The sequence below is a fragment of the Engystomops pustulosus genome, chromosome 4, assembly GCF_040894005.1.
Source record: "Engystomops pustulosus chromosome 4, aEngPut4.maternal, whole genome shotgun sequence".
NCBI classification, from domain to species: Eukaryota; Metazoa; Chordata; class Amphibia; order Anura; family Leptodactylidae; genus Engystomops; species Engystomops pustulosus.
The window spans coordinates 82,024,102-82,051,987 of record NC_092414.1 but is presented as its reverse complement, the minus strand read 5'-3'; the positions used below and the strand labels follow the sequence as shown (position 1 = coordinate 82,051,987).

The following is a 27,886-nucleotide window of genomic DNA, read 5'->3' as shown; positions in this document are numbered from 1 at the left end:
TTCAGGAACTATTTGCTTTCCACAGAACACCAACTGGTATAGAACTACTAGAATCCCTCATAAATTGAGAAACTGTACATTTTATGATTTGGACTTACTGATATATCAGTGTTAAAATTTACTATATTTTAAAGACACTTAGAAATTATGATAATTTACTATATTCAGGTTTGGGCTGGTTTTAATTGGCAATTAAAGACCAGAATATGAATACACATGTGGTATTGATTTTTGTTCATACCACGTTTGACAACATCTGTTTGCCTCTTAATGGATTTCTGATAAGAAGAATTCAAAAACCATTCATTAATCTGTGCAGATGGAGAAGCAGCCAAAACTGTTTTGATAACCGCATGAGACTCCATAGACACAGGTAGGAATTGCATAAATTCACAAACTGTGTTCATGTTAGCAGAATATATTCTAGATATTCAGAGCTGCCATATTAGCAATCAAAGCCGGCTTCCCTTGTGGCCAAGTGGGCTGAAAAATAGATGAGGTGAATCTATTAAATTAAAAATATACAGGAGGCACCTAGTTGGCAGTTCATGAGAACTTTGCCTTAGCTTACACAGGTAAGAACAAGGGATGTCCCTTCAGGGACAGCTGGAGGGGAATAAGGTCTCCACCCTGGCATGGATCCATGTACAAGGCTCCTCCATGACGCTAGTCCATAGCCAAAGCATTATTCTAAAGCTTGCCCTATTTACTAGCCAGCTGTAATTCACAAGTGCCAGGTTTAAGTTACTTTGCTAATGTTAGGAGGCTAAATGGCCTGCAATTATGTCACTCTGGTCACATGACATGAATGTAACACAAGGCACTGTGTACAAAAATGGAGACAATATCTCCTACAAGTAAATAGAGCTTTTTAAGTCTGTAGTTGAATATTAGCAAGACAGTCCCCAAGTACAAGGAGGTAGGGCAGTGATTTGAAGAGACACAGACCTGTCAGTCAAAATAAGGGGAAGTGGTTCAATGGCAGCCTGAGAGAGGAGAAGAGTCAAAGCCATGAACCAGGAGTCAGAAAAGCTAATTTGCATATAAAGCACGGTGGCTCAGTGGTTGGAACAGCATTGCAGCGCTGGGGTCCTGGGTTCAAGTCCCATCCAGGTCAACATCTGCAAAGAGTTTGTATGTTCTCTCCATATTTGCATGGGTTTCCTTAGAAACCTCCAGTTTCCTCCCACACTCCAAAACATGCTGGTAGGTTGATTAGATTGTGAGCCCCATGGGGACTATGACCGATTTGGCACTCTGTGCAGCGCTGCATAATCTGTGTGCGCTATATAAATAAAGAATTACTATTATTATATTAAAAAGTCTGTAATTAAGGTACAGTGCCTCACTGGCAGCTCATTTTAGGTAATATGGCTGTGTTGTTTATCTGAGATTGTATTTACCTAAGTTTAAGACTTATGCCATATGTCTTTTTTATTATGTCCTAAATGCATAAACTGAAAGAGGGTGTAATTTCCTTTTTTCAATACTGTAGGTATTTTTGAAAGCCTACTCTTTCAGTAATGGTTTTTCCTTTCAAGAGTGAGAACTGGAACAGACTTTCATTCAGGTGGGAATTTATACTTACATGTATGTGTGAATTTATTTTTGCGGAACAGTTTTTTTCTATATGTTTATTGGGACTTTAAGTGAAAAATCCAGGCAGCCCGAAGGTGGTTTGGAAACCCTGCAATTTACGAGGCTTTTCAATCCAAGTGTGGATTACTATTACCTGTAGAACTCCGGAAATTTCCTTATTTTCTAATATAATCTATCAAGCAAATACTAGAAAAAAAAAAAAAAAAGAATCATTCATTAGTACCACCATGCGAGTCGCGCGGAGCCAGGGATAAATATTTGCCTTAAAATGCTGATGTAATGCCGATTTCTTCTTGGCTTTCCATGAAGCAAAATAAACAGAGACCAAACGAATCTGGGAACGTGTTTCGTGTCATACCTACAACAACCTGCACGAACAACTGAATCAATTAGCAGCTTTATTGAGTGTTTATTAAAACTGTGATTTTCTTTGGCAGTTTATAAATATTGAATTTGCACTGTAGAAAGTGAAACCCATATATCGGCAGCAATATATAGAAGTGTCGGTACAGTTTTTCTGGAGTGTCATTAGAAAAGGATAAACTGCATATCCCGACTCTAATTAAACATGGAAGCAATCAATAAACACCGGCAATAAAAGGGCTCAATTAGTCTAGTGTAAGCATTAGATATATGCATCTACCCAAAGATACAGCGATACACATAGACTGATTAGACTCTACAACACATGAACAAGCCTTCACAATTATGGACATTAGCAAGACTCCAATCAAGAGACATTCCCTACTAACCATATGGGATTTCTTGCTTAACATCGCCCATGTCTTGTTTCTATTGATCGGGAGTTGGATAAGGTCACATAAAACATTAAAACGGTGTATGTTTGCGTATGGAACCAATTAAGCTCTGAATGAAAAGCGGCCTGATGTTTGGCATAAGCACCACACCAGGATAATGTATGACACATTACGGAAATGGTCTTCATCTCGTCAGGAGTACAAGTTGTTTTCACAGCAAGGTAAAATAAAAAGAAGGCCGAGATAAAATATATGTATCGTCTTGGAGATGAAGCATATTGCATATTGAATGCTTACAACAGAAAGATTTATTTTGCACATAAAATCTAATGGGGTCCCAGGAAAATACCAAGCCATGCCTCCCACTGGAACAATACATTTTAGCTATTGCATTTGCTTTGTTATAATAACCCACATGCTTCTTTTCCACGTGTGACAAACGGTTAACTTGTCCTAGAAACCTTTCCCAATAATGTTAATCCAGGTGCACTAGGAGTCTGTAATAGGAAATTAAGCTTTCCAAGTAAAAGATTTCAGTTGGCAATTAGGGGACACATGGGAACCCCACACTTATGCCCAAAATCTGTCTGACTTCACTATAAGCCAGTCCCACATGGACAATGCATCATTTCCTATTTACTGGCAGATTTTATTTATACACATAGCATTGGTATGGTTACAGCTAAATACTTTTTAGGTCTACATCATTCCTTATTGCAGAGAACTGGTGTTTTAACATTTTATAATTCCTTAAAATGCCTTTTTTCAGAAGTATATTAAATACTTTTGGTGCAATAAAATACATACTTTGGTGGAGACTGTGTACAGCAGAATTCTGTTGTAATTTGCACTATGACTAGTTCGACAAAATGGAGCATGGCCTATGAAAAGTTGCCATGGTTTAGGTCTAAAGTTTATGTGCACCGAAAATAATGCTGCCCAAATGAATTTTGTCCAAGTTTTTGGGCATAAAAAAGCCAACTAATAGGAGGTGCAAGGTTCAACTAGACTTATACATGGCAGATTTTTCATCCAGCAACAGGCTCTAATATGAATTGTGTGCAGCATAAGACTGTCTAACTCTGCATTGCGTTACCTTACAACATTTTTCTTAAATCTATGGCGTTTCAAACGCCAATCTTAAAATTCCCCCCACCACCAATCTGCTGCCTAAATCTACTTAGAAGCTCCCGGTGCCAGCTCCACCAGGTCAGACCTGTTTAGAATAGTTCTAATCTGGTATAGATTTCAGCAATAGTCTGTCATTTTTCTGGCAGTGAATATAGTAAATGCTGCAGGCAGAAGTGCCAGCCCTGCTATCTGCATTAACAAGTCCAAAGTGGCATGCAGAGCAGAAAAGTCTCTAAACTGGTGGGGATGGGGAGATTTACATGATGTTAACACAATAAAGATTAATTTGAACCGTTTACTTAAAAATTTTACTCAGTTTTATTTCTGTTTTAGCTCCTATCACTGAGTGATTGCAAAATCCCATTTCTGTGAGCTGACAATGTGGTTAGATTATCAAGGTACGGGTTTGTATACACTTATGCACTGGCTTCTGAACACTGAACTAGTATCTGACACACAGAAAAAGAGTGATGAGATCCATTAGATGGCTATTGCACACAATAACATTCGGCTCTCCTACATCTCTGCTATTCCACAACACATCTCCCGTGCCTTCCCAGATATAGCTGTTATCTGCCTGTAGCTTGTAGTTAGAGAATGTGTTATTTTGTTATCCTGAGTACATTAAGGTAATGGTGCTTAAATGTAAGTATATACTTTCTTCCCTTTTGATAAATTTTTGTTCCTTAAATTCAAAATTTTAGCATGTACTAATGCCAATGCTCCTCAATATGGGTTAAAAATTTGTGGTAACTATTTTTTAATGTATCCTTAGGCTATTCTTATGCAACAGATTTTAAACTCTATATGAACATGTATTTTACAGGATTTGTCATTTTCGTTGGCATATTGCCACTCATGGGATTAAATCCTAGAGGGAGCAAAGTAGATGCAGCAGACTATTTATAATGTGAACTATAAAAAAAATAAAAAATGAATAATTAAAACTAAGCTCCGACTGTAAACATACAACAAATCTGTGCAGAATTCTGGATTTAAAGCATTACTACGAAGTTATAATGATTTTGCCAAATTGTCAAATGTGAAACAGAAAGATGCCCATATTGTGTTGCTTGCCCTTTTCTTTCAGAACAGAAAATGCTATAACTTTGGAAAGTGTTTGAAAAAAATCTTTTCCCCCAATGATGAAGTGGACGAGACTAGCCTCTTCTTGTATCTGCCCTGAAGCCGAGTCCAACACACTCTGCTCACAGATCCCATGATACCTTGTGTCCAATTATTTCCGTTATTTTGTAGCAAATCCAGTGACATTTCTACAAATAAATCCAGTGAACGCTGCATAGTATACATAGAGGATTTATATACTGACTAGCCTGGCAGCTTTCATCACATGGAGGAGCATGGAACATGTAATAACTGGCAGAAATCATGAGTAAAAAAATTACATGAAGTGTAGTCTGTGCTGTTTGAGCACTGAGGATTAATAGCTTTTCTGCACTGTGCACAAAGTTGCGAGTACAAGGTGGGAGAGGGGGGTGCAGCATGAAGTGAAGAGAGAGACAGAGAAAGTTCTTTAGAATTACAGACTAAGATGGAGAAACTGATCGGGAACCTTACTATTCTGTGTAGGAGACATCTGTAGCCAGAACACTGAACACATTCAGCTCTCTATACACACAGAGCATTAAACAGAATATCTGCGGCAGTTCTTTTGGCCCTAGATGAATCTGTTGGTAGTGTCCTTATACAAGAGGGTTGTTTGCAACAGGTTCATAAAAAGTCAGAAACTACTATTAAAAGTTGCAGCACATAGACCAAGCGTGCGGACTGAGGTCAATAAGCGCCAGAACTTACACAAAAATGGAAAGTCACAATTCATGAATTCAGTCCTTTTGTGGAAACTTAGCTTTGCAAATTTTATGAATTTTGGTGCAAAAGGGTCTATGTCAAAGTGACTTTGCTTTGTGCTTTGTTCATATCACACAACGTAAAGTCCCAAAACAGTATTTGCACCACAACTACGCCAAACCAGCCACACACAGACTAAAAATAAAATTAGACATTTATAATTACCATGCCTTTTTCAAGAATATAGAAATTGAAATTAAATTTCTATGCAAATAAACATTTTGGTGCACCATGGGTGTGGCCAGAAGTTTGAGTGCATTCTCCATCAATACTCATTGGGAGCAGCTGCACATTCCCTTTAAATATAGTATGACTTGTTAAAATTAGTGTTAATTGTCAATGGTACCAGAGGAAAGGCATGTTGTCTAACTCCCTTTGACATGAAACTACTTGACCCTACTTTTAAGAATCCAATTGAATGCTGTAATGTTCTTTACTATATACACCTCAATTTTCATTGCCTGATTTTGCTTCTATTTTACTGGTATCCTTACTCGCCTCAGTCATAAATGGGGGTTCTCATGTGAGCATTTACATTTAATTCATCTGCCATATACACACATTTATACAACTGCATGTTATTAAAGAAAATGTGCCTGTGTGAAGATAATTTTCCAATTTGCATGTTGTACCTTAGAAATTAGATTGTTCTCCTTGGATATGACCACAGCTGCTGGAGTGGTTGCACAAAGAAACAAATACTTTTTGCATATGTAATGGCTGGAAGATACTGCATGTATCACAGATGTCTTGTGGAAATTATTGGTGAATTCAGATGGTCCGGTAGGTCTCAACAGTGTATGTCTGGCCACCGCTGCCAGAGTGCAGGGGATGACCGTATCCAAGGACAGCAAGGTCATTTATAAGGGACAAGAACACTAGATCTATGGTAAATTATCTTCACACAGGAACATTTTGTGAAAGAACATGCAAATGAAAGAAAGTTTATATATGGTAGCTGAATTAAATTAATGTGAAAGCCGAGATTTATGGCACCGTGACTGTGTTATTCTTTTTATTCATGGCATCCTTACTTCTAAAATCCCCTTTTAAAGTTATGCTAATTAGCCTGACAGGCTCTGGAGGAGGTTACTAGAGCCCCTTGGTGCTGCAGCTTTAAAGGCTGTTACACTGTGCAGAAGCATTTCTCCCTTGCATTGTGTGATATTACAGCATGCAGAGGGAGGGGAGATGCAGAAGGAGCAAGGGTGAGATAGTGTAACAGCCTGTGAATCTGCAGCACGTAGGGTCTCTGATAACACCAATTGTCAAGTTACAGATCCAGCTTATGGAAATCTTCTTTATTTGTGCATGATTACGTCATGATTGAGTCACGATTAAGAGCAGGTCATCGGCTTGAAACGTGTTGACAGTTGAATTTATTGCAAACCTGGATGTCTTTTATATACGCAAATAAAGAAGAGTTTTAAAGATTTCCACGAGTTGGATCTGGAACTTTTTTCAATTGCTGCTATGCCCTTGCAATGAGGTGAACCGTGCTTAAGGAGATCTATCTCAGGAGGCTGGTGAGCTGGAACGTTCATCCTTACGTTGTTGCTTCTCTTGTAACACCCCCCCCCCCCCCGAGTCCTTCTAACTCATTAGCATAATTGTAAAAGTTGATTTGAGAACGAAGGAGACCACGGATAACAAATAAAAGATTACCCTGATTATAAAAGATGTCCCTGGTTTATCATGGATTTTTATGGAAGATTTCCTTTAAAGGGAACCTGTCACCAGGGACCTCATTTTCACTAAAGACAGATTTTAGAAGCCCATCTCACCTGCAGTGCAAAAATGCCTCTGTGCCTTTTCTAAGCATTTACATTACAATATAATTGTGTGTTATAACTTCCTCTTGCATCCTGGCAAAATCCTGGGGTAGTCACAGGGGCTGGATTTTGGTTTGGAAGCATTTCAAAAAACAACATGTGTTTTGTCTGTATTACTCACTCCTCAAGTTCCCTTTAAGATTTGGTTGCCTTTTTTGGTGTTTGCTCACTTTATGGTGCCATCTTACAGTACATCTTACAATAATATGCAGGTTTAGGTGTTATTTTTCTTCAAGCATCTGGATTTTTGGTAAACAATACAACCAAAAACCATAGGTTACCTACTATCACACACTTTGGTGAATGATGGTTTTGGGCTTTTTCTCTTGCAAATCTCAAAAAAAAAAAATACAATGAAGAAAAATAAATAAATTCACCAAAGTAAGTTTATGTTATTGCTGCTGCATTTCTTTTCCACACTGTTTTGGACCGTTCATCATAGCTGAGCGCCACCTATAGTCATATGAATCCCTGCATGCCCGCATCCCCTCTTCACATGTGACCTAGTATAAATGGATTGCTGAGACCAGTAGTGCCAGTGCTCTTTCTGATGTTTTAGAAGTTTAAATAATAGACATACAAGAAGCTTTGTTCAGCATTAAAGATTGTTTATTTTTAGATTTGTTCTATTTTTATGCTTTTGTCACAAGCTCAGGCGGAGAAAATGACTAGAGCATCATAAAAGGGAACCCGTCATCAGACACTGGTCTAATAAACTACCAGTATGTTGTGAAGCAGCTGAACAACTTCTAAACGTGTTTCTTTGATCTTTCTTTCTGGCCCAGTGTGGTGGCATCATCAAGGAAAATCTACTTTGAATTGTGATGTAAATTGGTTGTAAAAAGTCAAGGCAGTGGAGGGAAGGAGTTGTTTAAGGGAACCTGTCACCACATTTTCACAAATACAGCTAGTGACAGGTTCCTATAGAACTAAAATTAACTGACACCCTTCTTTAAGTTAAAAATTGTTTCCCTTACATCCCCATAATATCAACGTTATCTTATATTGACTGGCATCAGAGTGTGCCCTGCTTGGCAGGCCCCTACCATCTATTCCTCTTCATTCCTAATGCCTCCTTTCTATTCAGCAGTTCATGTCAAGTGACCAAGGTGATGTCATCTAAGGTCCTATACCAGTGATGGCTAACCTATGGCACTGGTGCCAGAGGTGGCACTCAGAGCCCTTTCTGTGGGAACCGAGGCCATAACCAGAGATGACTCCAGGTATCTTCCTGCAGTCCCAAACAGACCAGGACTTGCTGTGCACAGAGGTATGTTAAAGTTACAGCTCTACCTGGGACTATTTTCTGCTTTATTTGTGTCCTCAGAGTGCTGGTATCAATGAAAACTGTGACAGAGAAGGGAGTATAAATCACAAATTACATTTCTGTGTTGGCACTTAGCGATAAATAAGCGGGTCTATGTTGTAGTTTGGGCACTCAGTCTCTAAAAGGTTCGCCATCACTGTCCTATACCATTTACATTTTTCCAAAATGTATCCCATGTAAGTATCTGATCATATGAACAGCATGCCTTCATGGACTTCTACTCCTCTCCATCCTCCATGGAGGCTGCTGTGATTTCATCTGATCAGATAGATGCATGAGGAACAGTTTGCTAATGTTAAGAGGCTAAAAGACCTTAGATATTGTCATACTTGTAACATGACATGAATATAAGACAATGCACTGTGTATAAAAAAATTAGTAAATAGTAAAAAGTAAATAGAGCTTAAAATGTAGCAGACTGTCCTTAAGTACAAGGGGTCGGGGCAGTGATTTAAAGGGACACAGAAATGTCAGTCAAAATAAGGGGACATGATTCAATGGCAGTCTGGGAGAGGAGAAGAGTCAAAGCCAGGAGACAAGAGTCTGAAAAGCTAATTTGTATATCATAAAAATGGCTGTAATTAAGGTATAGTGCCTCACTGGCAGCTAATTTTAGGTAATTAGGGAAATACTTGTAATCTTTTATCAGTAAGCATTGTTTGTCTTGTGGAAAAAATATAGTGACAGGTCTCCTTTAAAAGGTGAGGAAAGCTTGACTTTAGTGTTAAAGTCTCCGCCTCCTTAACTCTAAACAACCGATAAACATCTCACTTCAAAGTTGATTTTCCGGATATCGTCACCACACTTGGCCATGAAAGAAACATGCTTGAAAGAAGGTGCTTGACAACATAGTGGTAATAGTTTTGTAGTACATTTTTTGATGACAAAGTTACCTTTAATTGTATAATAGTATAAAAAGGGCTCCTTATGTAATATATTTAGTAGTGGAAGAGCAGCATGCAGTACTTACAAGTTATACAGCATATCAGCCATATTGCTTCGGTAGTACAAGGCATTCCTATAAGCCTTTTCAGCTTCAGAAATCTTGCCCTGGCTCTTCAGAACATTCCCAAGGTTACCCCATGCTGAAAAAAAAGGTAAAAAAATTTAAATTTTTATGTTCCCCTTTAAGAGAAACCATATGAAAATCCAATACATCACGGTGTGTATCTCATCACAATTTAGCTTAGCAAAGAAACTGATGTCATTTTTTTAGACAGTATCACGATAATGACTTTCTGGTAGGAAATAAATTATTTTCTGCTTGACACCAGCATACAAAATAGGTCCATTCATTTCTGACAATGTCACACTCATTACTAGCCTTTGCAAACAGTTGATGCTGGAAGCTTTCATTCTCGGATGGGTCCTGTATCAGCTCCCCTGCTGTCAAGCAATAATGCTATGCTACAAAGATCAACTAATAATGACAAATGTTCCTGCACAAGTAATTACTTTAGCTCAGGAAGTGTCTGCTGAATCATGAAGAGCTTTCACAGGAATCAGTCGGGAAAAAGTCAGCAGAAAGAATAGCTATAGCTGTCCTCACCAGGACAGTGCAGCTGAGGCCACAGCGCCGGTGCTCCTCACAAATAGGAAACTCACCAGCAATATTGGATGAGGACATTTAACTGTAAAAGCATAAATAAAAAAACAAAGTGTTTTCTACGGTGAATCAAACTCCATAGCAGCAGGTAATAACACAATCCCTACAACTACAGACGGCCCCCTACTTAAGGACACCCGACTTACAGACAACCCATAGTTACAGACTGACCCCTCTCTGCCCACTGTGACCTCTGGTGAAGCTCTCTGGATGCTTTACTATAGTCCGAGACTGCAATGATCAGCTGTAAGATGCCTGTAATGAAGCTTTATTGATAATTCTTGGTCCAATTACACCAAAAATTTTGAAACTCCAATTGTCACTGGGGCAAAAGAAAAAAAATTGTCTAGAACTTCCATTATAAAATATACAGTTTCGACTTACATACAAATTCAACTTAAGAACAAACCTCCAGACCCTATCTTGTATGTAACCCGGGGACTGCCTGTACTGTATGTAGCTAGTAACCTCACAAGTGCATTGGAGAGACCTTAAAGAAACAATACAATATACTTAATTCTTTCTAACCACATAAGAGAAAAATAAATCTATGCCATGCCTACTACTCCGCATTCACTGCTGTACTGTATATAAGAATATTGTTTGAAGATCAGTTATAAAAATGAATACATTTAGAAAATAATATATTCAATGTGCACTATATTTATAAAATTCTGGACATCCTCTTTAAAGGGAAGCCATCACCTGCAACTCCTCCACCCCCCACAAAGTAGCTTTTAAATGTCTTTACACATGTTCCACTTATGGCTATATCCATGGGATTAGGGCTACCATTCTTTGACAAAAATAGACCTTTATTGGTGCCCACTGTTAATAAAGATCTGGTCATGGAGGCAGGGGGTGTTCCAACTACTCTTGCTACCCCTCCTCCTAACTGATGCTGACAATGCTAACCTGGCCTGCCTCAGGAATGAGGGAGTTGAGAGATACTTGCTGTGTGTGATTGGCTGAAGATTAATCAGCTCTCTCATAACCCATCCCTCTAGAATGCTCTTCAGTGAGTCATACAGCCAGCATCTCTCTCAACTCCTTTATTCCCTAGGGGGCAGGGTTAGCAGGACCATGCTCCATCTTTTGGTAAAAATACGTTGAGGCTGCATGGCCCCATATGGAGAGGGGGGTGGTGAGGAGCGTGAAACCCTGCCTTTCTCCAGCCGATCATAGCATAGGTTTATGTGCATGGTGCACTCATTCACAATTAGCCAACCACCAGGGTTCAATGTACACTGTTTATTGCAGTGGGAAACAAGGGAAGAGTAGCCTTTGAGTCTTTGGGAAAGACCCTGTACACACAAGTTGATAACCCAATGGCTGGAAAAGAGCAGCCAGCAATCTGGTAAGTACTGGGCATTCCAACTCTTCAACTGAGATAATTGGGTAGAAAAAGATCAGAAGGGTATTGGGCCAGCAGATCACGCACCTCTTCCTTTTCAGAAAAAACTGAGCATTCCTGTGCATGAGGTAAAGGGAATAGGTTGGTAATCTAAAGTTGCAAGGCCATGAACAAGCATTTTTCTCTCTTTCTTGGTATCCACCCATCAAACATTTGTCAAGTTCCTTTAATTTACACCTCTACATTACTTTTGCAACTCACAGTTACTGTGGCTAAACAACCAAATGCATCATCACCAATTCAATCTAAGGGGTTTGTCTTTTTCAAAAAGTTGTCAGAAGGTGCTAAATTTGAATAAACCGAAAACAGTAGAAAAACAAAACAACTGCTAATAATTCCAGCTGTATATTCGGGTTAAAGGGTTAAAATTTTCTCTTTAGACTTAACTCATGTGTACTGAAATATCTAACACAATTACATAAAGGAAATGCAAATTGGATTGGGGCATAGCTGGCATGTACACCAAGCTGAATGGAAAGTTATGTTTCTCATTAGCAACGCATTTCAGGCTCTTAAAACACAGAGGTATTAGCAACACTTTGCTTGCTTGCTCTCCAATTTAATAGTGTATCATCTAGAAAGTTTTCTGTGTGGGTGGTGACACAACCTGCCTCCAGGCATACATTGTTTCAAGGAGTCTTTCAGACTAGAGATATCTGATTAATTCAATTGTCGTACACAGTCTTTTGGCCCTCGCTGTGGAAAATTGAAATAGGAAACAATGCTTAAATATTCAAATACAAGCAATTTAAAATCTGACTTATTTAGCCACAAAGTGCACAACCCTCCAGCTGGACTTCATTAATATAAGGCATGAAGAATGTTGACACAATGTTCACAACAACAAGCTCAATATCAGTTAGAAAACTAAGCGTGAGCACCTAAACTACAACGTAGGTGCACTAGAAATAGTACTGCATAAATAACAATTCCCTTTGGTGATCTAACTATAGCTCTGCTCTTAGATATGATTCCATTGCCCCACAAGAATTAAGGTCGCCTACTGACTAGATGAAAAGACATTGTTACAGTGTTGTCTAGATTTGGGAATCTGCTCCTTCTGTAATAGATATACTCCTGCATCAGGTCATTAGCCTTCTTGAAAGCCATGCTTGATGTTAAGGGGACTTCCTTACAAGGTGGCCAAAAGAACATTGGAGTAGGGTTGCACCGATACCAGAATTTTGAGTGCGATACGAATACCAGGAAAGGATCAGGATACTCGATACCGATACGATACTTTCAAGAAAAGAAAAAAAGGATTATGTGAATGTTTAGGGTGCGGTCACATGGGACGTTTACATTACATTTAGAAATGCAATGCAAACATCTGCGGGCGCGGCTCAGCCTAATCACATATGCATTTCCATTGAAACACATGTGATCAGTAATGGTCCACCAGTGATTTGCCAGGAGAAGCTTTAGTGTTTTATGACAGTGTAGTAGATGTATTGTAAAGGTTATCCTGGTGATGTTAATATAAAATCGTATGCTAAATAGTTTAATTTAGGGCTCATTTACATGGATGTTTTTGATGTCCATACGCTACCCTTTTTTTGCGGATGGCAAACGGACCCACTGTTCCCTATGGGTCTGTTCACATGTCCAATTTTTTCCCAGATGTGCAGACAGTGAAAAAAAATTCCAGCATACGTATTTTGTCTTGCATGCGGACCATGTACATCCATAGAAGTCAATGTATCTACCAAAAAAATAGACGGGACATGCATGACATCTGTATGCAGACTGTTTTTTCTCAAATGTTGCTAGGCAACCAACTGGGCAGGGCAAGAAGTAGATTAGAAACCCATCAGTTTTTTTTCCATATGTGAAAAAAAAAATAAATAAAAACAGATGGCATACGGATGTGAATAAAACGGAAACACAGGTATCATGACCACATTTTATGCAGTCTTATACATTTTTATTAATGTGATTTTACTTCATTACACTCTTATAAAAAATAATGTCTTGATATAAAGAGAGATCTCTGAGAGAATCCATCTCTATATACCAGTGCATTGAGCCTATGTTACAGTGAAGCTCTTAATTACATTAAATCCTCCCATTGGCAGCCAGTAAGCCTAGTGGATAGAGACTCTGTCCTGCATCTTTAAGGCAAGTGGAATGTGGGGGTTATGGGTTCAAATCCCGGGCTGGGCAAAAAATTATGTAATTTCATAATTTAGAGCCTTGTGTCTGGGGAAGCCCTGGGAAATGTAGAGACCCATATGATGGTGATATCTCCCTAATGACGTGGTCCCTGCTCTGCCGCTAACCCAACACATCTCTCAAAAGGATTCCCTGCCTGGAATATACACAAGGAGTCTATACAACAGTAGAAGTCTTTCAGCACTGTTCTGACTTTGAAAGTATCGCACATGAACCGAGATTTCGATGCATCGTGCAATCCTACATTGGAGTTAGAAACACACCTGTGGATGTATTTGAAAACACATCTGAAACACACTGGTGTTTTGTATAACATCATGTGAAAGTCTAAAGAAATTAGCTGAGATATCCGGAAGAGGATTGTGGAGTTGCAGAAGTATGGTTCATCCTTGGGTGCAATTTCCAGATACCTGAAGGTGCTTTGTTCATCTGTACAAATAATTAAACAAAAGTAGAAACATTATGGCAATATTCAGTCATCATACCGCTCAGGAAGGAGATGGGTTCTGTGTCCCAGAGATGAGCGTCCTTTGGTCGCTTGCGGCCATACATACGTCCACCATAGACGGCAATGGCTGCACGGAGCAATATAGTGATGCACACATGCGGCACCGTACCGTTCCATACACGGCAATAAGATAGGACATTTCCTATCTTTTCCCGTGTTATGGACCGTACGCCATGGATTTCTATTGAGAGGGGAGGGGTCACCCCTCCTCCTCTCCATGGTGCTGGACGCATGCCCATGGGCCGACAGGCATACCTTTGAGTGCATGTAACCTTAATCATTTTGGTAATACTTATTCACATGAAAGGGAAAAAGTTTGTTCGGATTTCATGTCAGATAGTAACTATCCTCAACTCCAGAAAACCTTTTTAAGTTGAATGAGGATGCCAACAACAGGTCACATTGAAAGTTACTAAAGTTTAGTGAGCCAATAAAGATGTGTTGTTCTAGTTTCCACATACATCTGGCCATGCATTTCACCACTTCTAGATACACATGTAATGTTGATTGTATGTATGTATATATAGGCACAAGCTTTATTTTCTCTCTACAAATATCGACTCTTAACATTACCGTCCACCCACCAGCCATTATTCATGATCATTTTTACAGCTAACCAAACAGGTCTTGTTTAACCTCTTAATTCATTTGCTCTGGCTCTCATTTTCGAGCACTCATATTAATCTTCATGTTCAGTGTACAGGCCAACCGTATTAAGCTATAGAAGGCAATTCATTATATCGTAACTACAACAAAATCATGTCCAACATATACTTTAAGTCAGACATAAGTGATTAGAATGTGCCTTGGACACACAGGTGGCCACACAATATTGAGTCCCCATGTGTTAATAAATTGTACAATGTCCTGGAGTAACAACAAGGGGACGAGGAAAGGAATTAAAAAGAAAAATAAGTCTGCTTCTAAATTAATTAATTAGAATGTATAGGAAAACGTCCAACATCTTTAAGGGGTAAATGCTTCTAGAAATACATTCTAAAATGAATGGAAAGGATTTCATGGAAGGAAAAGAACTTTAAAGAACGAAGTTAAACCTACTACCCCGTTATTTAGGATATGAAATTTCCTTTCTAGAATTGCCTTTTTTTTTTTTTTGCTAAATTTTGTCCGTTTACCAATAAAAAAAATCTCTTCCATAGTCATGTAAAATAAACAGAGAAGAGTCATAATTTTGTCTGAGATTAGTGAACTTTAGAGGCCGCAGGGGGTGTCATTTTGGACGCCCCCATCTTCAGTTCTACAGCACCTAAAAACATGCTGGTGTCACACTAAAGATGAGAATCTCAGCTAGTGGTGACCTCCAGGGCTGGATATGCAGGAAGTGAAAGGAATAGGCTGAAACGGGATGACAGTTAGCAGGCAGAAGTGTATTAATGTATGCAATGATCTGCCAAGGAGAACAAAGAAAATGGGGAACAACCAAAACACAAGAGTGGTAACGAACACGTCCACCATGTCTGGTTACACTCACCAAGAAATTATGCTTCGGATACATACAGTTCCGACACCCAGGGCTGTATTTATGCCTGGGCCCCAGGAACATTTATTTATTTATTTTAATTTGATGGAGGGGGGGGACAGGCTGTTGGTGGCGGGTGCTGGGGGAGCAGCACAAACTTTATATTAGCTGCAGTACATGTGGTCTAAAGGACCTTTGATGAAGTCATGACCATGTGACCAGGTATAGTCCGATTAATGCTTAGCGCTGCTGGGACAAGGTTGGGACGTGATGAAAAAGCAGTCTGAGCAAGGGGGGGGGGCTAGAATGTGAGGTGCAGGATCTCTTTATACATACGGGCTGGGAGTGATGGGGGGCACAGCGCTGGACCGGAGCAGCAGAGGGGTAAGTACAAGTGCTTGCTTGTTTTGACAACCCCTCCCCCCCCCCCCCCCCCGACTTCTTCAGCTCGGGTAACCTCTTTAATTATGGAGGGTACTATATATATTAGAGGGACAATAGCTTAGGGTTAGTAGGACTAGGTGTAGTTGGCTTAGGGTACACCTAGGTTCCTGGTGTTTACATTCACACAATGTACTTGAATTACATTTAGGAAGGCAATACATGCGCAGTGGGGAGGAGTCTCCCGATCGCATGTGCACAAAGCACATTCCGTCGCTCCCCGAGATTCCCGGAGCAGCTAATCGTGTCTGCACGGCTGCCAAGTTCATCTCTATTAAGCTGACAGAGAAAGCTGAGTGCCGTATTTGCTAGATAGAACAATCCCTTTAATAGTGATCACTAACAATGTCACACACATGGGCTGCTACTAGGAAAACGTATTTACATCATGAAATGTTTTTCCCAATGCATTTCAAAACACAAGGCAAACGCATTGTGTGAACACAGCCTGAAGCAGTTTTTGAATCTAATGCTGGCAGTGGATCATTAGAGAGACTCCTCCTCCTGGGTCCTGCGCTGATATCTTATAGTAACGTGCTGCGGTCAGAGGCTTTAGGATGAGGGCTCCAATAGTGGGCGTAAGCACTCAGAGTGCCTGGGGCAGCATCAACACTAAATACGGTCCTACCGACAGGGTCGGCTCCGGGTTTCAGTAGGACCCTGGGTGACAGAACCTCAGTAGGCCCCCTTGCAGTGAACTCTTGTGGCGGTAGAAAAAATTCAGAAACTGAAACTGTCTCCTATTCCCTAAAATATTCCCTACTTTATCAACCCAAACAGAACCTCATGGTTCACCCTCCTCACCCCATGGATTCCTTATGTACAGCCTTATGTGCCCCCCCCCCCCCCAGGAGCACTGGGCCCCGGCACTTGACCAGGTATGCACAGTGCTAGACAGTAACCAAGTTAGGCAAAAAACAACGCAGGCAACTGCGTTCCTCACGCACAAGCAGTACACCTCAACAGGCACAAGAATCGCAAGCAGCGATAGCAGCTTCACTCGGTGGTGCGCTCCAAAGCAGGTAAATCCAGACTAAAGTAAAACATCAAATGAAATAGAAGAAAGTCGGGTCACTCACCAAAACGTAAACTTTATTGTAGCTGAAGTAAACAGGTAGAGTGGTGCCGGGCACGCCACAAATGACAGACCGCTTCACGCTGGAAGCGCTTTCTCAGGTCTGTGACATCAATGCCCAGTGCTGGTACAAGCTCTGCCTGCCGACACCAATGTGTGCTTCCATGGACGCAATGCAACCAACATCATATTCTTGCTCTATTAAAGTGTAATAACTAAACACAGATTTGTAATATGGGCCATGTAAATCAGCCTTTAGGATGTTCCATTCCAAAAAACTAGGTAACATTACAGACCAATATGTTCACGTAAAAGATAAGCTTTCTATTATCCAAGTCAATTAATGAGAATTCGTGTATTCAACTGTTATGTCACTTTAAATCATCATATGACTAAATACCTATTTTATCCAGATATTAAATATTCACATTATTGCCAGTAAAAACAATAGGACACAGGCTTTTACTGATTAAATTTCCAGATTTCTATGTAACAGAACAGATTTACAAATTAGGATTTCTGGGTCATTCTAAGGTCTCTGTTTGCCCTAAAACTTTACAAAACCATAAAAATCATGATGCTTGCTTTGGGCAGCCCTGAAGAAATTGTTGAACATAAGGGTAGTTTCACATTGGCGTTGGAGCCGCGCTTTAGTTGAGAATCCATTTTATTTGGTCTTTGCGTCCGGGAAAAAAACCTGAAGGTTTAACGCTGCCTAGAAAACATAACACCTGATTTCTCAGCCTCAACAGTGAAAAAAAAAACCTGACCTGTTATCAGGATTTTTTTTGTGCACCGATAGACTTCTATGGACTTCTGTAATTCACATCCGTGAAAAAGACAGGACAGGTTTCATAAATATTTACACGTACAATGGATCGGTGAAAAAACAAGCCATGGCTTGGGAAGGGGAACTGGGGAGGACATTCTCACAAGACGATTGGTCTAAGGCCTACGAACTTTGCCATAAGGCATCCATCTCAGGGAAGGCACAGGAAACAAACTTTAAAATCTTATCCAGGTGGTACTGGACACCTGCGAAACTACATTCAATGTACCCTTCATGTTCGGCTGAGTGTTGAAGATGCCGACAGCTGTAGGCTATATGGTACACATCTGGTGGGAATGCCCGGTATTACAGCCCTTCTGGAAACGGAGTTGTGGATTTAACTAATAAACTGACTGGTCACACATTGAAAAATGACCCTGCACATCTTTTGCTGTTTATACTTTCGATCTCCCTGCCCAAGATTAAAAGATCTCTGACTGGCTTTCTGCTGATCACAGCACGCTCTGTGATCCCGAGACTGTGGAAATCCACCCGGGTACCATCCATGACCGATTGGTTTACAGAAATCCTTCATTTACAGAGAATGGAGGAACTATCTGCGGAACTGCACCGATCGGGAGCCATAGTCAGACGTGGGGCCCTTGGATGGACTTCACGCCCTCCTGATTACACCACACTAGTAGACTAAACTACCCTTCCCCAACCTTCCCTCCCCCGCTTCTCCTCACCCTCCACCTGCCCCTCACCGCCATGTTGGAGTCCGACTCCGTTCTGTTTTATTGTTCTTGGAAAATGAACATGATTTTTTATATCAATGAGATGTTATCAGCAAATATGTATCTATTGTATAACTGCTATGCTCTACACTCTTAAGCTTCGATTACTGTTATATGCAGTGAATGTTGTACAATCATATGCCTATTGTGGTTGAATCATGTATATTCCTCTTTTATCGTTTAATAAAGGAATTTGAAAAAAAAAAAAAAAGCCATTGGCTTTGTGAGGCATCCGTGGAAATCACTGTACCACGAAAGTGAAAAACAACGCCAATGTGAAACAGATGTTACTCATCTCAATTATTCAATTGTTAATTGATTTGGGATAGAGATGATAGGATGACAGCTACATCTACAGTTACACCTCCTGATGAGTAACAGAACAGAGATCATTATTGAATATGATTTTTTACTTCTCCTAAAATTCTTTTGAGTTCTAATGGTAAAGGGGTTAACAATCAAAATTTTTGATGGGCAATAGTTACAACAGGTCACACATATCAGATTGCTGAGACCAGCTGACGGTGGTGCTAGGTGTCAGACATCCACCAGTCAATACACAGAAAAGGGAACTGAAATAAACCGCACTATACTCCATGGAATGGCGGAACGGAGGAATTACAGCTTCCCACTTTAGTAAATGGGAGTTGCTCTGCCGTCACTTGGTGTGACCACTACACAGTCATTTTATGTGCCCTTGACTAGTGAACAGTGTGGTGCAGGCGACAGACTCCTCAAGCTGATAGGGATGACTTATTGTAAGCATTACATTTTTGGCCTAGTAGCAATATATGCGTTTGAGCAACAAGAAAAAAAAAAGCCCAATTAACATCATGCAGTAAGATAAAAAAAATTGTTGGAATCAATAAAGAAATCACTTGTATAGATATGGTAAAAGAGAGGAATGGATGCTATAGAACCTCTTTAGCAGGTTTCATGAGATTAACATACAAATCATTAAAACTCGGAAACACTTAACAACAAATAAAATAATAACCACGTTCTGTCATTCTGTGAAAAACAACATTGACAGCTAATACCATTAGCAACTGAGGCATCAATATACATGTCACATAAAGAAGTGATAGCTAATTAAAGGGAGTCTGCCACACAAAGAGGATGGCACCAGATTTCCAGAGATACCCTTCCTCTTCCCAACAAACTGAGGTTATAAAGAAAACTCATTCTTTATGCAACTTCTTAGTGCAAGGCCCATAGTGCCATGGCTGCTTACGGCCAGATGAAGGGAGCTTTGAGTGTGGAAGGAGTCTTGTGTCACAATGGACAGAATGAAAAGGAGAAAACAGGCAAATAAGGGAAATAGGAAATAAACACTTCCACTTTACCCCAACATTATTCAGCCTTTTAAAAATGTTTATAACTGGCTGTAAAATAAAAAAACCCTTATACTTATCTTCTCTGTCGCTCCCATTGTCCTGTGACACCTGTCTACTACTGCATGCTTGATACAGCATTGAATCTAATGCTATAGCTGGCAAGTGGAAGTAGTCGGAGGGAAGTGCCTTTCTCTGTAAACACACAGGGGCGCGGTGCAAATGCATGGCGCTGTGGCACAACGGGAGCAAAGGAGAAGGCAAGCATCATTTTTTAAAATACAGTATTTTTTGGACTATAAGGCGCACCGGAGTATAAGGCGCACCATCAATAAATGCCTGGTGTTATCATCGTGTGCTGCCATCTATCAAACGACGGCAAAACAAATTGCAGACTGATTGATAGGTTAGTTTGGATTTGGCAGCCATTTGAGTAAGACGGGGAACAGGTTACATATGTATTGAGATAAAATCCTGCATCATTTCCATGAAATCAGAATCCACAGTCCTAGCTCAGAAATGCCTTCCTACTAAGCAGCCTGTTTCTTCTGGAGGAGGCTGCAGCTTCTGGTTCTATGAAAAAGGTGCAGAACTTTATCTGAATATATATTGGTAAATTGTTTAATATCATGTCCCTGGTACATAAAAAGTGGCCAACCCCTTTAATGATGCTGATATACCTGCAATACCTGAGGTGGACATGTTTATACATGTGCACCAAGATAGACAAGAAGAGGAACACACATTGTCAGGTTTCAAGATTGGAAAATATGTCAGCTGACACATGGGGGGTCATTTACTAAGGGCCCGATTCGTGTTTTCCCGACGTATTACCGATATATATTTCCAATTTGCGCCGATTGTACCTGAATTGCCCCGGGATTTTGGCGCACACAATCGGATTGTGGCGCATCGGCGCCGGCATGCACGCGACGGAAATCGGGGGCGTGGCCGAACGAAAAACCTGACGTATTCGGAAAAACCACCGCATTTAAAAACGGAAAATGTGTCGATCGGGACGCGCTTACCTTCACTCAGCTGGCCTCGGTGAATTCCGGTGTGTTCAGATGCTTTTCAGCGCAGCAGCACCACCTGGTGGACGGCGGAGGAACTACCTTATTAAATCCCGGCCGGACCCGAATCCAGCGCAGAGAACGCACCGCTGGATCGCGAATGGACCGGGTAAGTAAATCTTCCCCAGTGTGCTTGTAAAAAGCCATAGAAAAAAGTGCATGATGTACATACTGTATTATTTACAAACCCTATCATCACTACTGTCCTACAGGAGGAATTGACCATCCATATAAAAATGAACATTGCCAAATAAGACCTATCTAAAAAGAATAATTTTTCTGATTTAGAAATAAAATGCATAGCTTGCTTTATGCTTGCTGAATGCTGAAATACTCCTCTCCTCATCATTCACAGAATATACAGTGCCTACCCTGAGCAACGTTTCATCTGACTACATAATCCTACCCAATGATGTCTTTTGGGCTGAGGATTCTGCCAGCTACCATTAACCATCACTATCAGAGACTAGTCTAGGAAATTGACCAAAGGATTTACACCAAGAAAGATCATAGCTACTTGTGTAGTTTAAGGCCCTGTTCACACATCAGAATTTGCCTTAAAATCTGTCGCTCAAATTGCTTTCCCATCAAAGCTCTGTGTTTTGTGGAAAAAAGAACCCTATTTCCCTATATTGCATGTGCCAAAAAGTCAGACACTGGATTCTGATGAAGTTTTTAACAGGAAGATTTAAAAATTCAGGTCAAAAACTGTTATGTAAATATGTCCCAAGAGCTGAAAAAGCATAATCCATTAGGGATAGTTTTCCCAGATTTGGGCACTAATTTTCAATGAAGAATGTCAAAATCCCTCTCCCATCAAAATTAAAGGAAGGCTGTCGGGTCAAACTGGAACAAATCGGCCTATTAAAAAAATTACCCTATCCATTATCCATTAGGAATAGTTTTCCCAGATTTGGGTACTAATTTTCAATGAAGAATGCCAAAATCCCTCTTCCATCAACATTAAAAGGAAGGCTGTAGGGTCAAACTGGAACAAATCGGCCTTTTAAAAAATTGACCCTATATTCAGAGCAAAATCTATGTAAATTCTGCTTGAGAAAAAGCAAGTTTGTCAAAAAGCCTCACTGTGTAGTTTGCGGAAGATGTCCAAATTCTACCATGTGGCCAATCTTGTTTTAAGTGTCCAAAATCACCCTAGCGGGTTCCTTTGTTGGGAGACCTATCACCAGGGACCTCATTTTCACTAAAGACAGGTTATAGGTTAAATACGCCATTCTGCTTTTTCTAAGCATTTGCAGTACAATATAATTGTGTGTTATAACTTTCCTTACATCCAGACAAAAATCCTCTGTGTAGTCACAGGGTTTGGGCTTTGGATGCATGTGAAATGTGACTTTAAAAAAAGTGCCTTGTCTGTGCTGCAGACTGCTCAGCTCTTGGCCCCCAGCTTTGTGCTCCTGTACAGTTCCTCCCACTGATGTCATCTCACCACTGCTGTGGGCTCTGTGAAGAAGCAGAAGGGAGGAGCTGTACAGGAGCATAAAGATGGTGGCCAAGAGCTGAGCAGTCTGCAGCACTGACAAGGCACTTTTTTAAATGCTTCTAAGCCCATCCCCTAGGACTAAATATAGACTAAACATTTTTGTCAGGGTGCAAGTTAAGTTACAACACACAATTATATTGTAATGCAAGCGCAGGCAGAAAAAAAAGGCAGAAAGCATATTTGCACTGCAGGTGTGATGCGCTTATGTAACCGGGTTTTTAGTGAAAATGAGGCCCCTGGTGACAGGTTCCCTTTCACTTACCTATAAAAGTAAAATAAATAAATTCACATATGACATTTAGTGATTTAGTGTAGAATGTATTAGTCTCTTTTCTATGGGCCCCTTAAAACGAGAAGAAGCTATGATACACGTAGGGTTTAAAGGACAATCATCATATAATCATGAATTTAAGCCGGCAGACATTCCTGTTAAACCGAGAGACATAAAGTAGTACAGAAATACTGCCTAATAGAATTTGGCTACGGTATTCTGGATAGAGGATATAATGATGCTGTAAAAGCATGTTTTAAAGGCCTGTATTTCAGCACCATCTTGTAAGTGCATAACAGCGTGAAAGGCTAGAAAAACAAGCACTAAACTTGCCACTCATCTTGGAATGGTTTGTTTAAAGGAACTTAATGAGGCTATAAGGACATCCAGTCTCTTAACCTGCAGATAAGCATACTAAAAACCTAAGCCAAACACATAAAATGCACGCCCGGATGCAAAACGTACAAGTAAAACAAAGGTTGCATTGACAAACGGTTGCAGGAGAATATAGCATAGGTTACCTTTAGCTGGATTCACTTGTATTCCTGATCTATACAGCATCTCTTCATTCTTCCAATCCCCGTTTCTCACAACAGTTTTCAGTCCATAAAAAAGTAGTAACGCAGTGGCAGCATAAAAAATTAGGCTTTTAAGAAAGTTTTTTTGGACCTTAATATAAAGAGCTCGGGCCCCTACAGTTATTAGTAAACAGAACCCCATACTGGGAATATAGAGAACACGCTCTGCAATAACAAAGCCAACATAGAAAAATAGATTACTAGCGGGCACAAAAGGAACTATCAAGAGAGATAAAGCTAAAACAGCAATGTTTTCTGTAGAAGGAAGTTGCAATCCATGGTTAATATGGTTTTTTACACCATTTTCAAGTTTCGAGACAATGGTAGTCCTCAGCTCAGAGTTCTTGTATTCTAAATCTGATTGACAGCTATGGCCATTAGTATTCTGCTTGCCATTCATGAATGCTTTCCCATTGCATTCTCTTTTTGTACTGGAGCTCTTGAGACTTGTGTAGGCAAGGAGGAAGAGCAAAATGTAAAAGGCCACAGTGTGTATATTCCTCCAGTCAATGACTGATTTAATCAGAGGCACAGCATCCATCGACCAATCAAAGCTGAGTGTATCCGGGCAAAAAAGCAGCCAGAGGTTTTTAGTTGGTAAGTATAAGAAGGTCAGGGTACGTGTGAGTAGGATTTCGCAGTCTGCAGCTGGGTTGTCAGAGTTTGAAAAACTTGGGGGAGTATTTCCCATCCAGTAGAAACGAGCACCCAATAACAACACTCCCCAGGCAACCAAAAGTCCAACACTAAGAATAAGAGAAAAGTTCTTGCCCTGTAAACAAAAAAATAAAAAAGAAAGACAACAACTGTTAGTCCAAAGTACAGGCAGATAAACAATCCAAGTGTATTGAGTATTTTAAGCTTTATACACAAATAACTATCCAAACACCACGTCTTCTATTACTACTGCGAGATGGGCTTCAACATCAATTTGGACATTATTACTTGCTAACCACCAGTTGAATATTCTTAGGCTGTACTCACAACACATTTTAGAGATTCAGTATTTATTTATTTTAATCTATAATGGCACTGAATCCTAATTAAAAAAGAGACAGGAAATGATGGAATAAAGTTCCAGAGATGCTTGTGTACTCAATGGGTAAGGGACCCATATGGTGGTGGGTTTCCTTCCCAAAACCAGAAGGCCAAATTCAGTACAGAAGCATGTAACATGTATGGCCAGATTTACCGTGTATTCATTACATCATGGAGCTGAGGTTAGGGACTTTTTGCAGGTCTTTGGATGTTCAAGGATGTTTTGCTTCTTGGATGAGTTATTACTGTGTCCTTGGAGTAATTCTGGCAGACACAATACTCTAGAGAAGATTAACCACAGCTCCAAGAATTCTCCATCTGAAGATCATAGCTTTCACTGTGGTTTGATGAATTACCACAAATCTAGAAAATTTCTTATTAACCCATTCCAGGTTTCCCAGGTTTTTTTTTTTTTGCAGGTTTCATCAACTGAGTTTGATTTTCTTTCATGAAGTGTGTGACAGAATGATATTATTTACAGAAAGAGTTTAGCTAACTTTGCTGTATATGTCCATTCATCTACAGTAGAGGGTCACTGCCAATAATATTTAAGGAGCTCTACTTCTTTTTGATACATTTTGGATACATTTTTATTTCAAGTAACTAAAACCCAAGTCTTCCTGACTTCCGTAGCCCCTGGAAGCCTCCATCACTGATGGGAAAGTAGCAGTCTATGCCTGAGAGGGGCAAGGAGAAAACAGTGGGGAGAACAATCAGGTATGAAGCTATACTGATGCTCTGATACTAAACTTAATCCAATGGGAGACTCCAATGTAAATCCTGTTATAAATTCCCATTCAACACTAATGTCATTTTCAATTTCTTGCTCATATGATGGACCAGCAAGCCACAAATGATATGCCCTGGGTCTCACTTCCATTCTTCAACATCAGATATGTACATCCTCTTGGGCAAGAATAAAGGAGCATAAACCAATGTACAAAAAATAAAAAACACAAACCTAAACCCTTTCTATTGGTCATATCTATCATGACTTCTGAAAACACCATAAATCTAAATGAAAAAACTATTTGTGGCATACCATAATAAGCTTTACATTGTTTTGTTTGCGTGAGATCTACAGTTAAAAACAGAAATTAGGGTTTGGATGCTTACACTTAAAATATCCATTATTCCAGCAAAATCCTCTAATCCATGGGATTGCCAGATTTTAACCAATACATGCAGCGCACAGCTAAACTTTCCAATTATGTAAGTTATTTAGAAAGAGTGCTGCAGAAGTCCTGGCATTGTCTACGACGGCAAAGCTGGAATTTAAATCATGTCAGCTATAGCTTGGACTACGAAGACATCGCAAACCAGATGTCTGACATCCGTGATGCCACTTATCAAACGTCTCATAGGAGAGGATGAGGAGAGAAAACAAACATGGCATTACATGTGATTACTTTCTATTTCTGGGGCTACCACACAGGCAGCTGCTCATGAAACAGCAGTAAACTATTTCTTATGTTGCAAGTCATTTATTTGGAAAACAGGGTTACCGTTAGGCCAGTTCTTCCCAGTGGTTCTCTAATTTATAATGCTGTAGAAATGAACTTTCCTCGACAACATTATTAACCAGTCAGAATAATCGGACGCTCGCTCACTCATTTCACTGTCAGTAGTGCGAGAGTTTGGAGGCTCTGTTGAAAGGAAGCTTCCACTTTATGATTGGTGATCACATTAGTAAGTCACCACGTGTATGCGGACACACAGCCTGGGTGATCAGTCAGTGATGGAGCACCCGCTTCTCATAAATTGTCTGGCCGATGCTCATCCATCTTCACTGCTCTATTTTTATCTTTCAGCATCAAACTGTAAAGTGATTAGGGACATATGGACTCACTGAGGAGCCTTGGTGTCCACAGCTGGATGCAAACAAACAAACAAACAAACAAACAAACAAACAAACAAACAAACAAACAATCTCCTGTATAGATTTGGGTCTTCAGTTTTTTTAAGTTGCTCAGGACCATCTAAATTTTAATATATTTTTATAGAATATACTGTATTTGCATGCATAATTAGATGGTTACTCAACTTCACAACCTGCATAAATCAATAACACAAGATAATTGCAAACTTAAAAAAAAAAAATGTATGTCTTAGTCAGTTATTCTATACCAATACCAGGTGAGGCAGAACACATAGAACAGGTGCTAACACAGGTGTAATGGAAAGATTTACACTGTTCTCTGTGTATACAACTGCTCTTGGTTTTGGTTCAAAATAACGGACATTTAGTCTACAATCTATGCAAGACGCAGATCCACTAGACTCACATGACAGCTTCTCTGCACATGACTGTCATGAGTGGGTGAGTATATAAAAAAACTCAGGAATAGGCAGGAATAGGACCTGCTCCCTCTTTAGTGGCCAGGGAAGTCGGCTCATCCTCATGGCCATGGAAAATGGTCACATGGCTGATACCATACAATATAATGTGGGAGTCGTGAAAAACGGCTACCACACAACCACAAAAACGGTTGTAAGCAGGATGGCCAAGTAGAAGTCTATGGAGAAGGAAGGGAGAGGGCAGAGAAGAGAGGTGTGCAGACCACAGCTCCTAGAGCTAAATAGCAAGTCTGTATACTATCCCAAATGTTTTATTCATATATAGTAAATACTGGTCAAAACTTTTCTACTGGTGTGCAATGTGATCCTACTTCATGTGCCACCATATCATACGGTTGCCAGAAAAAAGATAAAGCATGCTCTAACTCAGGGGTAGGGAACCTATGGCTCGGCTTTTGTTGGCTGCATCTGGCTCTCAGTGATGGCTGCTGTGTGTCTCTTAGACTGATCACTGGACACAGGCAGCAATGTTACCGCTGCATACGTCCTTTGTGTGACCCATGCGCTATCGCCTAAGCCTGGGTCAAAGAGGAGAGCGTGGGAGCGATGAGGAGCTGGCTGCAGTGAGTGCTGGTAAGTGAATTTTTTTTTTTTTTGCTGTGACTACCTGTCTACTGGGATCCATGTGCCGGGGCTACCCATCTACTGGGAATATGTGCTGTGGCTATCTATCTACTGGGAGTATGTGATGTGGCTATCTACTGGGAGTATCTGCTGTAGCTACCTATCTACTGGGTGTATGTGCTGGGGCTACCTATCTTCTGGGAGGCATGTGGTGGGTGTCAGGATTTGGAGTAGTGACCCCCTGGACGATGGATGTAAGCAGACACCTGGGACCGGAATCTAAGTGACACCCGGTCTTCACCAGAGCCCACCACAAGGCAGGATGGTCTTGCTGCAGCACGGTACCACCAGGTCGTTCCACAGGCGCGACTTGTCCACGGTGGCAGCC

The 27,886-nt window shown here is 40.2% G+C and overlaps 1 protein-coding gene across 1 annotated transcript in view; it reads right to left on the bottom strand.

Annotated features, from left to right (window-relative positions):
• TMTC2 (transmembrane O-mannosyltransferase targeting cadherins 2) overlaps positions 1–27,886 on the bottom strand; it is a 208,787-nt gene that overhangs the window by 94,786 nt on the left and 86,115 nt on the right. Inside the window, exons 4-5 of the mRNA XM_072146509.1 lie at positions 23,482–24,310; positions 9,487–9,601 (exon numbers count right to left, since the gene is read on the bottom strand). Coding sequence (XP_072002610.1) covers positions 9,487–9,601; positions 23,482–24,310 — 944 coding nt within the window. The remainder of the gene's footprint in view (positions 1–9,486; positions 9,602–23,481; positions 24,311–27,886) is intronic.